Source organism: Falco naumanni, chromosome 18, assembly GCF_017639655.2.
Source record: "Falco naumanni isolate bFalNau1 chromosome 18, bFalNau1.pat, whole genome shotgun sequence".
In the NCBI taxonomy this organism is placed as follows: domain Eukaryota; kingdom Metazoa; phylum Chordata; class Aves; order Falconiformes; family Falconidae; genus Falco; species Falco naumanni.
In genome coordinates, this window is record NC_054071.1 from 6,534,057 (window position 1) to 6,548,545 (window position 14,489).

Consider the following 14,489-nt stretch of genomic DNA (forward strand, 5'->3'; position numbering starts at 1 on the left):
GGCTCAGGTGTGCGCGTGGTGGAGCTAATTGAGTTCTCCGCGCACCCAGCGCTGTTTTTGCTTATTGTTTCTCAACGGAAATTGATTGAACCCCAAATAAAATTGTTTAATTGTTATCGTTTATAACAATACCCCACCCCCCATAGGGTCTATATGCCTTCCCCAACCCCCGGTCTATAGACCCTCTACAGATCTACTCGCTTCTATATGGTGTGTATCACCCCCAGCTCTTTAGAATCCGTAGTCCCTCCCAGATCTATATAGTCTATATGGTCCCCCACAGATCTATAGGATCAGATCCCTACAGAGCAGATCTACAGGTCTGATCCCTATCTCCCTCAGGTCTATAGGGTCTGTAACCTTCCTCAAGCTCTACGGGGTCCATACCTGCCGCTCAGCCTGTACAGGCTCCATACCCCCCTCCAGATCTATAGGGTCCATCAGCCCTCACCACCTATAAGGTGTGTCCCCTCAAGCAGTAACACAGCAGCAGCAGCTCTGGGTCTTTATTTGCCCATCCCTTCAGGGGGAGGGGTTAATAAGGGGCGGGGCTTCATGGGGGCGGGGCTTACACACAGAGTCACTAGCACATACTGAACAACCCCTCCAATTCCGGGGGGGGGGGGGGGGGGGCGTGGGGGGGCGGGGCACGGCTTGCAGTTATGCAGAGGGCGGGGGGGTTGCACATGGAGGGCCCATAAACCAGGGTTCCCCCCACTCAGGGGTCCCAGACGCCTGGTCCCCCTGGGTGCGGCTGTGGGGCCTGGATGCCAGGGTTCCCCCGATGTGGGGGGACGCCCAGGCCCCCCCTCAGTCAGCGAAGAGGCTGGCGAAGCTCTGCCGCAGGGAGCGGATGCTCTCAGGGCCCCCCTGCTCGGGGGCGGGGCTGGGGGGGGGCAATGGGAGGGGTCGGGGGGGACTCGGCCATCCGGGCCCCCCCCAAGGGACCCAGGCGCCTGGGCCTCACAGAAGGGACCCAGGCGTCTGGGCCCCCGACTTACCTGGGGGGCTGGGCTCCGCTTGGTTTGGGTGCCAGGGTGGGTTTGGGGGCAAGGGGTGGGGCTTGGGGGCGGGGTTGACGTGTGGTGGGCGGGGCCTGTTGGCCTGGGGGGCGGGGCTGAGTGGCACTGGGTGGGGTTTGGGGGCGGGGCTGAGGTGACTGGGGGCGGGGTTGGGGCACTGAGGGTGATCTGGGCGGGCCCTGAGGGCGGGGCTGGGGAGAGGTGGGCGGGGCCCTGAGGGCGGGGCTGGGGAGAGGTGGGCGGGCCCTGAGGGCGGGGCTGGGGAGAGGTGGGCGGGCCCTGAGGGCGGGGCTGGGGAGAGGTGGGCGGGCCCTGAGGGCGGGGCTGGGGAGAGGTGGGCGGGCCCTGAGGGCGGGGGCTGGGGAGAGGTGGGCGGGCCCTGAGGGCGGGGCTGGGTGCTTGGTGGGGTTGTTGGGCGGGCCTGGGCAGTGGTGGGTGTGGTCTGTGGGCGGGGCTGCAGAAAAGTGGATGGAGTTTGTGGGTGGGGCTGGGTAGAGGGGGGTGGAATCTGGGGGCGGGGCTGTTGGCCTGGCAGGCGGGGCTGGGTGGTGCCTCGAGTTGGGGTGGGGCCAGGTGAGACAGGGCGTGTTGGAGCCCCTCCTCCCGGTGGGCGGGGCTGCCCCTGCGGCGGGGGGCGGGGCTGGGAAGGGCCAGATGGCAGCGGAGCACCTGGGGAGGTGGGGAGAGAAACACCTCGGATGGGCAGGGCTGAGAAGGCGGGGCCAAGGGGTGGAGGGGATTCATTTGGGGCGGGGGCGGGGGTGGTGGTGGGGTTTGTCTGCTAGCACTGGGAGGAGGGGCAGGTTAGAAAAGGGGCAATTTGGGGGAGTCCCAGGGGCTGGGGGACTCCCCAGATTTTGGAGGGGCCATATTTTGCAGCCGCCCCATATAGGGAGGGCTCAAAGTTTTGGGAGTCTCCCTGATATTTAGGGGTCACCACATTTGGGGTGGTGTTGGGGGGGTCCCTGGCTTTTGGGGAGAATCTATATTTCAGGGGCGGGGGGGGCGGGGAGGTGTCAGGCTGGGGAGGTATCCTGGTGTGGGGAGGTCCCAGGGTTTTGTGGGGCCCTCCACACTGGGTGGGGTCAGGCTGTTTCTGGGGGGTCCCCACATTTGAGAGGGCCCCACCGTTTCGGAGGTATCCTTCTTTTTTGGACAGGTCCCCAGGGACTGGGGAGTCCCAGGGTTTGGGGGGGAAATCCCCATTTTGGGGTGTCACTCACCTTGGGGTGGGGTTCGCTGCTGTGGGGGGGTTCCTGGCCGGGAGGACCCCAATGTCACCGACATCTGTGGGGTAAGAAAGAGGGGGAGGTTAAGACCCCATGAGAATCCCCAAAACTTGGGGGGCTCCTGGAGGACTATGGGGAGGCTCAAAGGGGGCTTTGTGGGACTTGGGGAGCTCTTGAAGGACTTGGGGGGTCTCAGGGGGGGTCTGGACCCTGGGGGGGAGGGGGCCTCTACGGTGATAGGGTGTTACCTGTGGGTGTGGCCGTGCATGGGAGGGGCTCCGTGGGCGGGGCAGCTCCGCCCTCATTCGTGCCAGCACCAGCTCCACAATCCGCCCCCGATCCTCAGCCGCCCCTGGACCCACCAACGGCATCCAGGAACCCAGCACCTGCCGGGGCGGGTGGGTGGGGGTCAAGGTCAGGGGTGACCCGGGCCTCCAGGGGGGTCAGGGTCAGGGGGGTCAAGGTCATCTGGTGCTGACCTGCAAGATGTGCTCCCGCCCATCGGGCGCCTGCAGCACCTCCACCCCGCAGATGTCAACACCCCCGAAGAGGCGGGCACAAGCATCCACCCAGCCGCGGTGCCTGCAGAGGGTGGGTGGGCGTGGTCTCGGGGGGACACGCCCATAGCCCAAGGCCATGCACATGCAGGCACGCAGCCCCCTCCCACCCCACCCCCCTTAGGCACCACCCCCTTTGGGAACAGCACCACTCCCTGCATAGCCCTGCCCTACCCGCCCCACATCTGTGATAGCCACGCCTCCTCATTGAAACCACGCCCACATGACCACACCCCTTCTCCATAGCTGACACCCTTCCCCACAGTGCTGGCTCTTCTGGACAGCCCACCCCTCCCCGTGGCCACGCCCCTCCTTGACCACACCCCTCCAGCAAAGCCACGCCTGTTTGGAACAGCCATGCCTCCACTGCCCCACCCCACCTGCATACCTGTAGCCCCACCCCTTTCCCCGGCCACACCCCTTATCTGGAACCCCGCCCATTGCACCTCCTCCTAGCCCTGCCCCACCCTGTGGCCACACACACCCCCTGCAGCCACACCCTCCCCATAACCACGCCCCTGTGAGACAAGCCCCACCCTCCTTCCCACTCACCGAGGGCTGAGAGTGACCAGCTCCATCTGAGCCCCCTCCCCCATGGGGTCCCCAGCCACCAGTGGCCACCTGGGGGGTGGGGATAGTGGGGTCACAGGGTCAGGGGGGTACTCGGTGTCCCCCGGTCTCTGCCAGGTCCCCACATCCTCACACATTCATCTGATGTCACTGACATCGCCCCATGGCCCCCCAGGCCCCATGTCCTCATGTCCCCCCCGTGTCCTCACCATGACCCCTGTGGACCCTCCATGGCCCTGTGTCCCCCCATGGCCCCCCTGGTCCCCATGGTCCTTTGTCTGCATGAGTCGTGTGTCCGTCCCCCCCGGTCCCCATGGCCCTGTGTCCCCGCATGTGTGTGTGTCCCCAGTCCCCATGTCCCTGCACGTGTGTCCCCCCCCAGTCCCCATGGTGCCCCCCAGTTCCCATGGCTCCCCCATGGCCCCACGTCTCTGCATGTCCCCCCAGTGTCCCCCCACCCCGCTCTGGCCCCTCACCGCAGCGCTCTGTACTCCTCCCCAATCCGCTGCACCCGCAGGCGCTGACTGCCCCCCAGGACCCCCTGGACCAGGGCCCCTGCCCGGGCCCCCCCCATGGCCCCCACCACCGCCCCCAGCACCTCTGGCGTCCCCACACGCACCTGGGGGTTGGGAGACAGCGTTAGACACCCCCCCACCCCCCCAGCCACCCTGCCAGGCCACCCCAGACCCCCCCCCAGTCACAACCACCACACACCCCACCGCCGGGCCACCCCTCCGTGGGGATTATCCTTCACACCTGGGGGTGGGGACACCGCCAAGCCACGCCCCCATGTGGGCCACCCCTATGGACAGACTGAGAAAGGCCATGCACCCTGCTGGCCACACCCCCTTATCCAGCCACGCCCCCAGAAGGGTCCAGCCTCCCCACCTCAGACATATGTGGGGGCGGGGACACTCCAGAGGCCACGCCCACTCGACACCACGCCCCCCCCCCTCAAGGTCAGTGGGCCCCACCCACCTCAGACCATCAGCCCCACCCCCCCAGGAGTTAATCAAGAGGGGGGCTCTGAAGGGGAGGGGGCGCGATCTCACCTTGCCCACCCCGGCGGGAGCGGGGCTGAACGTCACCATCATGGGGAAGGTGGGGGCTGTCAGCTGCAGGACCTCCCAGTTACACCAGAGCTCCCAGTTCCCTCCCAGGCCTCTCGTTTCCCATCCAATCGCCCCCCTAGTGCCTCTCAATCCCCTCCCAGTGCCTCCCAGTGCCCTCCCAGTTTCCCGCAGTTCCCCCCAGCCCCCTCCCAGTCTGACCCTGGGCCTCCCAGTGCCCCCAATCTGCTCCAATCCCCTCCCAATACCCCCCCAGTTCCCCCCAGTCCACTTCCAGTTTCTTCCCAGTAAATCCCAGTGCCTCACAGTCCACTCCAATCACCTCCCAGTTCCCTCTCAGTGCCTTCCAGTGCTCACCAGTCCACGGGGGTGGTTGCAGAAGCCCTGTGGTACCAGGGGAAAGGCCTCGGGGCCCAGTTCCCGCTGCAGCTGTGCCAACTTGGCAAACTGGGAATATTTGGAACGGGAGGGAGGAGGGTGATGGCCCTGCCCAGCACTCCCAGTCTGCCCCAGTATTCCTCCCCATGCCTCACGCCCCAGTATTCCTCCCCATGCCTCACAGTATCCTCCCGTTTATCCCAGTGTCTCCCATTACGACCCACAGGCACTCCCAGTGCCTCCCAGTAAAGCCCAATCCCTCCCAGTGCACCCAGTATCCCTCCCAGTGCCTCCCAATACGCTCCCATTCAGTGTTCCCCCAGACACATCCCAGTTACCCCTCAGTGCCTCCCAGTGCCCCCAGCACCTCCTGCCATGTCCCCAGTTACCTCTCAGTCACCACCCAGCACCCCCTCAGTCCCCGCGTTAGATCCCAGTCCCCCCAGTTGCCCCCCCATGTCCTCCCACTGGCCCCCCACCCCCTCCAAATGCCCACCCCAAGGCCCACTCAGCCCCCCCCCCAGTTGCCTCCCAGTCCCTCCCAGTGCCCCCCATCCCACGCACCAGGCAGGGGGGATGGGCGAAGGCGTAGAGGGCAGGGAGAGGGTCGGTGCTGGGGACCCCCCCCAGGTGCAATCCCACCAGCAGCCGCCGGGTGGCGCCTTCTGCCCCTCCTTCAGGGCATTCCCGCACCAGCACGAAGTCGGGGTGCACCCGCCTACACGGGGGGTCATGGGGCACCCCCAACCCCCCCAGTATAGAGCACCCCAAAAAGTCCCACCTTGCACCCCAAAATCCCACCCTGCACCCTGAGATACAACCCTGGACCCCAAAATTCCCCCCTGCACCCCAACACACCACTCTGCACCCCGAAATTCAAAGCCGGATCTCAAAATCTAGTTCTGCACCCCCAAAAATCCCCTCCTGCAGCCCAAAACCCTGCCCTGCACCCCAAAATTCCACCCTTCATCCCCCCAAATCCCCCTCCTGCACCCTGAAATCAAACCTCACACCCCCGAAATTCCACCCTACACCCCAAAAAATCCCCTCCTGCACCCCAAAACCTAAACCTGTATGCCAGAACTTACATCTGCACACCAAAATCCATCCCTGAACCCCAAAAGCTCTCCTATCTCCTCAATACTCCACCCAGCCCCCCCCAAATCCCCCTAGAACCCACGAAACACCCAAATGGAGGGTGTGCACCCCAAGAATGGGGGGTACCCCACCTTGTGCCCCCTCGGGGGGTGTCGATGGTGATGCTGAGGGCGCCATGGGTGGAGGCCACCAGGGAGAGCTCGGAAAACTGGGCCTGGGGGGACCCCAAAATCCAGGGGGACCCCCAAAATCTCCCAGGGATGACCAAAACCCTCCCTGTGGCCACCAAAACCCACCCTGAGACCCCTCAAAACCCCCGCTGAGCCGCTCTGAACCCCCAAATTGGTTCAAGGAATGGAGGTTTAGGGGCTCCACAAAAGTCAGAGAGGACCCCAAAATCCAGTGGGGACCCCAAGCCCATCCCGAAGATCCCCAAAACCTCCCTGGGGGCCCCTCAAATCAGGAAGGACCCCAAAATCCAGTGGGGTCCCCAACCCCCCACAAGGATCCCCAAAACCTCCCTGGGGGGGGCCCCAAATCAGCCTGAACCCCCAAAATGCAGCATCAGGCCCTATCGGCAGATCCCAGAACCAGCAGGGGGGGCCCCCAGAATAAGGAAAGGCACCAAAATTTAAGAGGGGGGCCCCCAAAATCGGGGGGGGACGACCCCAAAACTCACCTGTTCTACTCGCAGCTCCACGTCCCCGTGAACCGATTTGCCCTTGAATAGCTTCACCCTGGGGGGGGGCAGGGAGTACCCCAAAACAAGTGGGTCTCAAAATGCCCTCCCCCAAGTGACACCCCCAAACTGCCCCACCAAAATCTGACACCCCCAAATTTACCCGCCAAAACCAAAGCCCACCTAATGCCCCCCCTAAATATGACATGCCCCAAATGACACCCCCCATCAGACCCCCCAAAACCTCACCCCCCCTAAAATCTCATACCCCAACTGCCCCTCCCAAGGTGCTCTCCCCCCCCCCCCAGATCTGCACCCTCAAACCCACCCTCCCTGAGTGCCCCCCCCCCCCCCCCCAAGTCTCTTCCCCAGGTGCCCTCCAGGCCCGGGGGGAGGTTGGGGGTCCCAGGGGTTGGGGGTGCCCCATACGTACCAGTCGGTGCCGGGAGGGGAGATGACGAGCAGCAGTGGGGCCGGAGGGGGGGTCCGGGGGGGTTTCCACATCCCACCCACCCCCGGGCCCCCCCCCAAGTCCTGGCCCCACCCCAGGGGGGTCCCCTCCCCCCCCCGCCAGGAAGTTCCCATCTGACAGCCGCCGGCGCAGGTACTCCATCCCCAGCTACAGGGGTCAGAGGCTATAGGGGCCCGCTATAGGGGGTGGGAGCTATAGGGGCATATAGGGGCTTGCTATAGCGGTTAGGGGCTATAGGGGCCTATATGGGGTAGAAGCTGGGGGGGTGGTGGTGCTATAGGGGTTGGATCTATAGGGGTTGGGGGCTATAGGGACCTAGGAGAAGAGGGCTGGGGGGGAGCCTATAGGGTCCGGCTCTAAGGGTCAGGGGCTACAAGTGGTCGCCCTTGGGGGGGGTCAGAATTATAGTGGTCAGGGGCTATAGGAGCCTGCTATAGGGGTAGGGAGCTCTAAGAGGTCACCTGCTAGGGAGCAGCGCTATAGCAGTCAGGGTCTATAAAAGCCCACTATAGGGAGCTATAGAGGTCACCCTATAGGGGTTAGAGGTATGGGAGTTCCCCTATAGACAGCTACTAAGGGGGTCAGGGCTTATAGGGCAGTCAGCTGATAGGGGCCCACTAGCGGGGTGGCAGCCTATAGAGACTAGCTATAGGGTCTTATAGGGACCCGGGCTGCGAGGACCCAGCCCTACAGGTGTCTGCAGCTATAGGAGCTCAGCCTGCATGAAGGTGCCTATAAGCACCCCATACAGCGGATGGCATCCCTGGGGCTATAGGGGAAGGAGCTGTAGAAGCAGAAAACCCTATAGGAAGGGGGTCTATAGGGGATGAAAGGCTGGGAGGCGGTACGCCTGCCTTACAGGAAAATTCTATAGGAGAAGTGAGCTATAGAAGAAGGTTCTGTAGGGGATGGGGGTCTATAGGGGAGAGGAGCTATGGGGGAAGGAGAGCTATAGGGGAAGGGACCCCAGGAAAAGCTGCCCTATAGAGGAAGGGAGCTGGGGGGGGACTGCCCCATGGCCGGGCCCTACAGGGGAAAGTGGGGGCTATAGGGGATGCAAGAGTTCGAGGAAAAAGGGCTACAGGGGACGGGGAAGATATAGGAGGCAGAAAAGCTATAGGGGATGGGGGTCTATAAGGGAAGGGAGCTATAGGGGATGCAAAAGCTATAGGGGAAGGGGAGCTATAGGGGATGCAAAAGCTATAGGGGAAGGGGAGCTATAGGGAAAGGGGGCAGAGCCGCTATAGGGGGCAGGGGGCTGCAGTGGAAGGACGGCCCTGCCGGGAGCCCTATAGGAGCCCCTATAGCATCCCCCGGACAGCAGCGTCCCGCCCCGCCCAACCCCCGCCCTCGCGCTCACATCCGGCCCCGCCCCCTCTCCCCGCCCCCTCTCCATTGAGAAGCCGTGGGAGGGGCGGGGCTCGGTTGTGACGTCAGCGGCCGCCCCGCCCGCGGCTCTGCAGAGGGAAAGGGGCGGGGCCGGTGACGTCATCACCGGCAGCAAGGCCGGAAAGTAAACCAAGGCGTGCGGGGGGGGGGGGGGGGAACGGGGACCGCCCCTCCCCCCTCGGGGGCCCACCCCCGCGCCCCTTCCCCCTCCCGAGGGACTCAGGCGTCCGGGGTCTTTATTGCGGGGTTTTTATTGCGGGGGTGAGGGGCCAGGCGGGTCTGGGGGGAAACTGCGGTGGATTTGGGGTCCCACGGTGTCACCGGGAGCCTCAGTCCTCTGGGAGGGGGGGGGAGGAAGGAGGTAAATAGGGGACCCCGGCGTCCGGGGGGCACCCCCACCTCCCCGTAGAGCCAGGCCCCCTGCCCATCCCCCCACTGGGGACCCAGAAACCCACCCACCCCCTCCCCTCCAAGGGGTCCCAGGCCCCCTGCCCTTCCCCCCCCCAGGGGACCCAGAAACCCACCCCCTCCCCCCCCAAGGAATCCCTGCCGCCCCACCCCTCCCCCAGCAGGCAGACCGTGGGGGGCTGGGCAGGGCAGCACGTGCAGGCAGGGCCGGGTCTCCTCCAGGCGAAGGTGCTGCCCCTCCAGCGGGGGGCAGCGTGGCCGGGCCGACCCCCAGAAGGTGACATTGACGGGGGTGGAAGAGCCCACCGAGGTCACGATCCGTCTGTAAGGGGGGTGCTTTTAGCACCCTGCCCCATAGATCCACCCAGGGCTCCCCCTCCCACGGCCCCACAGAGCCCCCATAGGCCCCAGAGATCACATACAGATCTGCCTGCCCCACAGATGCCCCAGTGACCCTGTAGACACCCCCCCAACCCTATAGACCCTGCACTGACCCCCCAGCCCCATAAACCGTCCATTGACCCTGTAGACTCCCCTTGACCCTATAGACCCTTCATTGACCCTATAGCCCCCCCAGCCCCACAGATCCCCCACTGATCCTGTAGACCCCCCTGTTGTCTCTATAGACTCCCCATTGACCCTAGAGCCCCCCACAACCCCATAGATCCCCCACTGACCCTGTAGACCCCCCCATTGTCTCTATAGACTCCCCATTGACCCTATAGACCCCCACTGACCCTGTAGACCCCTCGTTGTCTCTATAGACTCCCCATGGACCCTAGAGCCCCCCCAGCCCCATAGATCCCCCACTGACCCTGTAGACCCCTCGTTGTCTCTATAGACTCCCCATGGACCCTAGAGCCCCCCCAGCCCCATAGATCCCCCACTGACCCTGTAGACCCCTCGTTGTCTCTATAGACTCCCCATTGACCCTATAGACCCTCACAGCCCCATAGATCCCCTATTGACCCAGTAGACCCCCCGCTGTCTCTACAGACCCCCACATTGACCCTATAGCCACCCACCCCCCCACAGCCCCTATACGCACGGGTAGGTGGGGTAGATGGGCTGGCACTCTCGGACACGGCTACGTGTGGGGCTGGCCCCACATGGGGGAGTGCAGAGTCCCCAGGGGCTCCAGTCCGACCAGTTCCCCGGCACTGGGAGCACAGGGCAGCATCACCCCTCAGCCCCCACTCTATAGGGCTGGAGGTTATGGGGTGCCTATGGCGGGGAGGGGGAGGGGGTTCTTGTGGGTCTTCATGGGTTCCTATGGGGTGGCCATGGGGGCCTGTGGGGTGGCTGTAGGGCAGCTATAGGGCTCCATAGGGCAGCTATGAGGTCCTGTAGGGCAACTATAGGGCTCTACAAGGCAACTACAGGTGCTATAGGGCATCTGTAGGTTTCCATAGGACAACTATAGGGTCCCAAAGGGCACCTATAGGGCCCCATAAGGCAACTGTAAGTGCTACGGGGCATCTATAAGGTTCCATAGGGCAGCTATAGGGCCTCAAAGGGCAGCTATAGGTGATGGGGGGGCATCACTCACAGAGGCAGTTCTGGATGTTGTAGCAGGTGCGGAGCTGGATGATGCTGGGCCCCCCGTCCGTGGGGCAGGGAGGCCCCCCGGGCCGGTGCCGCAAACATTCCCGCGTGCGCCTCTGCTGCCCCACAGCGGGCTGGCAGCTTATGGAGCCGAACTGCCGCCGCTCGCAGGGGGTCCAGGCGCCCCACGGCCCCCAGTGCTCCACGCCTAGGGAGGCATGGGGCAGGGGGGGGGTCAGTGGGAGCTGTGGGGCACCCCATAGCCCACCTTGACCCACACTTGGGGAGCACTGGGGGGATGGGCCGGGGAGTGGGTGTCTGGGGGGGCTGTGGGGTGGGTGTCGGGCGGGGGTTATGGGGTAGGTGTCTCGGGGAGGGGGGACTATGGGGTGGGTGCCCCACAGAGAGAGAGGGGCAGTGGGGTGCCCTATAGCAAAGGGGCGGGGTCACATGGTGTCCCATAGCAGCAGGCTGGGTGCCCTGCCCCCCCAAGCCCCACCCCCCCAAGCCAGGGCACACCCTCTGGGTGGCCTCCCGTCCCAGCCCTATGCGCCTCGAAGGCCCCGCCCCTCCAGGCCCCGCCCCCTCCCGCAGGCCCCGCCCCCTCACCAGGGCAGGCCCCGTGGGGGCCACAGACCACACGCCGGGTGCTGTTGCCGTGGCAACCGCGGCCGCCATGCCGGGGGGGTGGGGCGTCGCAGGCGCGGCGCTGCGTGACCACGCCCAGCCCGCACGTCACCGGGCAGGGGGCGATCGCTGACCACGCCCCCCAGGCGCCGTCCTCTGTGAGGGGCGGGGAAAGGGCAGAGTCAGGGGCTTGTGGCCACGCCCCCACCGAGACGTGGAGTCCCGCGCGTGGCCCCCCCCAGCGCGGGGTCCCCAGAGACGAGGGGTGTCCCCCCAGATGTGCCCCCCCAGTGCCCCCAGCCAACACGGACCCCTGGACCCGGGGACCCCTCCAACGCAGGGTCTCCCCAGATGCAGCCCCTCCCCTCATACAGCACACCCCCCACCCCACCCCGAGACCCCGACATGGACCCCCCCAGCCCCCCGGCCCCCCGGGCCTCACCGGGGCACGGCGGCAGCCCAGGGCAGGGCTGGGTGTCGACGGCGGCCCCAGCGCACGCGGCTCCCGGCGGGTCCACCGACGGCGGCGGTGAATCACAGCGGCGGCTGCGGCTGCGCCCCGGCGCCCTGCCCGCCCCGCTGCACGTGCCCCGGCAGCTGCCCCACGGGCCCCAGGAGCCCCAGGAGCCCCCCACTGCGGGGGCAGGGCTGAGGCTCCAGCCCCCTCCCCACCCGCCCTTTGCCCTCCCTGGCCCACTCCCCATCATCCTCCTTCATCCCGACCCTCTCCCCCACCATCCTCCTTCATCCCGACCCTCTCCCCACCATCCTCCTTCATCCCGACCCTCTCCCCCACCATCCTCCTTCATCCCGACCCTCTCCCCATCATCCTCCTTCATCCCGACCCTCTCCCCACCATCCTCCTTCATCCCGACCCTCTCCCCCACCATCCTCCTTCATCCCGACCCTCTCCCCATCATCCTCCTTCATCCCGACCCTCTCCCCCACCATCCTCCTTCATCCCGTCCCTCTCCCCACCATCCTCCTTCATCCCGTCCCTCTCCCCATCATCCTCCTTCATCCCGACCCTCTCCCCATCATCCTCCTTCATCCCGTCCCTCTCCCCATCATCCTCCTTCATCCCGACCCTCTCCCTCATCATCCTCCTTCATCCCGACCCTCTCCCCATCATCCTCCTTCATCCCGACCCTCTCCCCATCATCCTCCTTCATCCCGTCCCTCTCCCCATCATACTCCTTCATCCTGACCCTCTCCCTCATCATCCTCCTTCATCCTGACCCTCTCCCCCGCCTCACCAGGGCAGATGGGGGTCGCCCCCTGGCAGACCCGGCTCTCCTCAGCCGCCCCAGGCCCGCAGCCCCCCCCGCAGCGGGGGGGAGGGTCCGCGCAGGCCCGGCTCCGCCGCAGGGTCCCCACCCCGCAGGTCACTGAGCAGCCGCTCCACGGCGACCAGGGGGTCCAGCCCCCCGCCACTGGGGTCAAAGGTCAAGGGTCAACCTCGGGGTCACCCCCCCCACGTCCCGTCCCGCCCCCCTCCCCAGCGTCCCCGTGTCCCACCGGGGCAGCAGGGGAGGTGACACGCTCGCAGCTGCCACTCCCGAGGGTCTCTGTCCCCTGTGGGGCTCCGGCTGCGTCCGCGGCGCTGGGTCCCCTCCCCGCAGGTCACCGAGCAGCTGGTCCAGCGGCCCCACGGCCCCCACGTGTCCTGCCTGGGACAGGGGTCACCCGCTGGCGCCCGGCGGCACCTGGGGGGGGTCTCGCGGGTGGGCGTGGCTCTAAGTAGGTGGGGGGGGATGGGCGTGGCCTCAGTTGCCAGGGCAGGGGGGCTGGGTGAGGCCTGGATGTGGGTGGGGTCCTGTTGGAGGGAGGGGCTTAGTGGTGTGGGTGGGGCTTATGGGGTGGGATAGGCCTTGGGTGGGGTGGGCTGGGCCTAGGAGGTGTGGTGGGCGGGGCCTGGTGGGTGGGGCCTGGTGGGTGGGGCTAGGGGCGTGTGTGGCTGCGATAGGGCTGAGAAGGGTGGGGAGTGGGCGTGGCTTAGAAGGGTGGGGACTGGGCAGGGCTTGCAGGGGTGGGGCTGACCGGCAGGTGTGGCAGTGGCCATGGGGGCGGAGCTTGTAGCCATAGGTGGGGTTGAGGCAGCAGTCGGCCAATGAGACGGGCTCATCGCCCAGCGGCTCGGTGCAGGCCCCACCTCCCCCTTCCTCCTCCAATCGGGCGAAGCACCACACGGGCGTGGCAGCTGGGGCAAGGGTCCACGGGGGCTGTGTGTCACGTGGGGGCATCCTCCCCCAGTGACCCCCAGTTATCTCCCAGTTTCCCCAGTATCCCCCACCTCTCCCAGTCCCCAGCTACCCCCCAGTGCCTCCCAGTTACCCCCTTCAGTGTTCCCAGTGACCTCCCAGTCCACCCAGTTTCCCCAGTCCCTCCCACTCCTGCACTTCCCCCCCAGAGTGCAGGTGCTCCCGTATCTCCCAGTGCATCCCAGTCATTCCATTATACCTCCGGGCCTCCCAATTCCCAGCCCCCCCATATTCTCTGGTCACCCAGTGCTCCTAGTTCTCCCAGTATCCCCCAGTTCCCCATATCCTCTGCCACCCGCCACCCAGCTCCCCCAGGGCTCTCAGTCCACTCAGCCGAGTGCCCTCCCAGTATCCTCCCAGTCCTTCCCATTTCCCCAGTGCCCCTTACCCCTCTACTTCCAGCCCCACCAGTGCCCTCCCAGTATCCCCCAGGCTCAGAGCCTCCCCCAGTGCTCCCAGTACCCCTCTTACTGCTCCCAGTCTCAGTGCCCCCAGTTCCCCCAGCCCCCCCTCCCAGTCCCCAAGCCTCCCTCAGTGGCCCCCAGTGCCTCCCAGTTCCACCCCCTGTATTCCCAGTGCCCCTCCAAGGGCTCCCCAGTACCTCCCCAGTCCTCCCAGTACCCACCAAATCCCCATCCCCAATCCTCCACTGGGGTTCCTAGTACCCCCCAGTTTCCCATCCCAAATCCTCCCCTGGGGCTCCCAGTGCCCCCCAGTTCCCCATCCCCAAGCCTCCCCTGGTGCTCCCCGTGCCACCAGTACCCCCCCCAGTTCCCCATCCCCAAGCCTCCACTGGGGTTCCCAGTGCCCCCCAGTTCCCCATCCCAAATCCTCCCCTGGGGCGCCCAATAACCCCGTTCCCCATCCCCAAGCCTCCCCCGGGGCTCCCAGTACCCCCCAGTTCCCCATCCCCAAGCCTCCCCCGGGGCTCCCAGTACCCCCCAGTTCCCCTGCCCCAAGCCTCCCCCAGTGCTCCCAGTACCGGCGGGGCTCAGCAGGGGGGCGCAGAGCAGCAGCGCCAGCAGCTCCACGCAGGCCATGGGGAGGGGGGACACTGTCCCTCCCGCCCCCCCGCACCCCAAAGTCCTTCTGGGCCAAGGGGAAGTGGGGGGAGGGGGAGGGGGGGGACACCCCACCCACAGGAAGGACCCAGGCGCCCGGCTGGCACCCTGCCCCTCCCCCCA

The 14,489-nt window shown here is 66.0% G+C and overlaps 2 protein-coding genes across 2 annotated transcripts; both read right to left on the reverse strand.

Moving 5' to 3' along the window:
- Positions 1-491: 491 nt before the first annotated feature.
- Positions 492-8,424, reverse strand: LOC121099153 (synapsin-1-like). Its single transcript, XM_040617780.1, has 13 exons — positions 7,037-8,424; positions 6,604-6,661; positions 6,056-6,138; positions 5,391-5,544; positions 4,806-4,895; positions 4,431-4,493; positions 3,855-3,997; positions 3,361-3,429; positions 2,731-2,833; positions 2,500-2,637; positions 2,246-2,309; positions 1,002-1,691; positions 492-886 (listed from the first exon to the last, which is right to left on the reverse strand). Exons 1-13 carry the CDS (start codon positions 7,186-7,188, stop codon positions 507-509), a joined length of 2,187 nt encoding a protein of 728 aa, XP_040473714.1. The 5' UTR covers positions 7,189-8,424; the 3' UTR covers positions 492-506.
- Positions 8,425-8,697: 273 nt separating this feature from the next.
- On the reverse strand, positions 8,698-14,420 carry LOC121099119 (complement factor properdin). Its single transcript, XM_040617764.1, has 10 exons — positions 14,288-14,420; positions 13,085-13,244; positions 12,563-12,714; positions 12,301-12,477; positions 11,487-11,678; positions 11,027-11,200; positions 10,422-10,625; positions 9,921-10,032; positions 9,043-9,194; positions 8,698-8,801 (listed from the first exon to the last, which is right to left on the reverse strand). The coding sequence occupies exons 1-10, from the start codon at positions 14,343-14,345 to the stop codon at positions 8,794-8,796; spliced, it is 1,389 nt and encodes a 462-aa protein (XP_040473698.1). The 5' UTR covers positions 14,346-14,420; the 3' UTR covers positions 8,698-8,793.
- Between the last annotated feature and the right edge of the window lie 69 nt (positions 14,421-14,489).

Bases quoted from the DNA above. Each gene is read 5' to 3' on its own strand.
- LOC121099119 (XM_040617764.1), bottom strand. From the start codon at position 14,345: ATGGCCTGCGTGGAGCTGCTGGCGCTGCTGCTCTGCGCCCCCCTGCTG. The intron at 11,679-12,300 runs GTGAGGCGGGGG...CTGCCCCCGCAG, and splicing joins GGCGACCCCCATCTGCCCTG to TGGGGGGCTCCTGGGGCTCC. The intron at 11,201-11,486 runs GTGAGGCCCGGG...CGCCCCTCACAG, and splicing joins TGGGCTGCCGCCGTGCCCCG to AGGACGGCGCCTGGGGGGCG.
- LOC121099153 (XM_040617780.1), bottom strand. From the start codon at position 7,188: ATGGGAACTTCCTGGCGGGGGGGGGAGGGGACCCCCCTGGGGTGGGGC. The intron at 2,310-2,499 runs GTAACACCCTAT...CTTACCCCACAG, and splicing joins ATGCACGGCCACACCCACAG to ATGTCGGTGACATTGGGGTC. The intron at 1,692-2,245 runs GTGAGTGACACC...CCACCTCCCCAG, and splicing joins GCAGCGAACCCCACCCCAAG to GTGCTCCGCTGCCATCTGGC.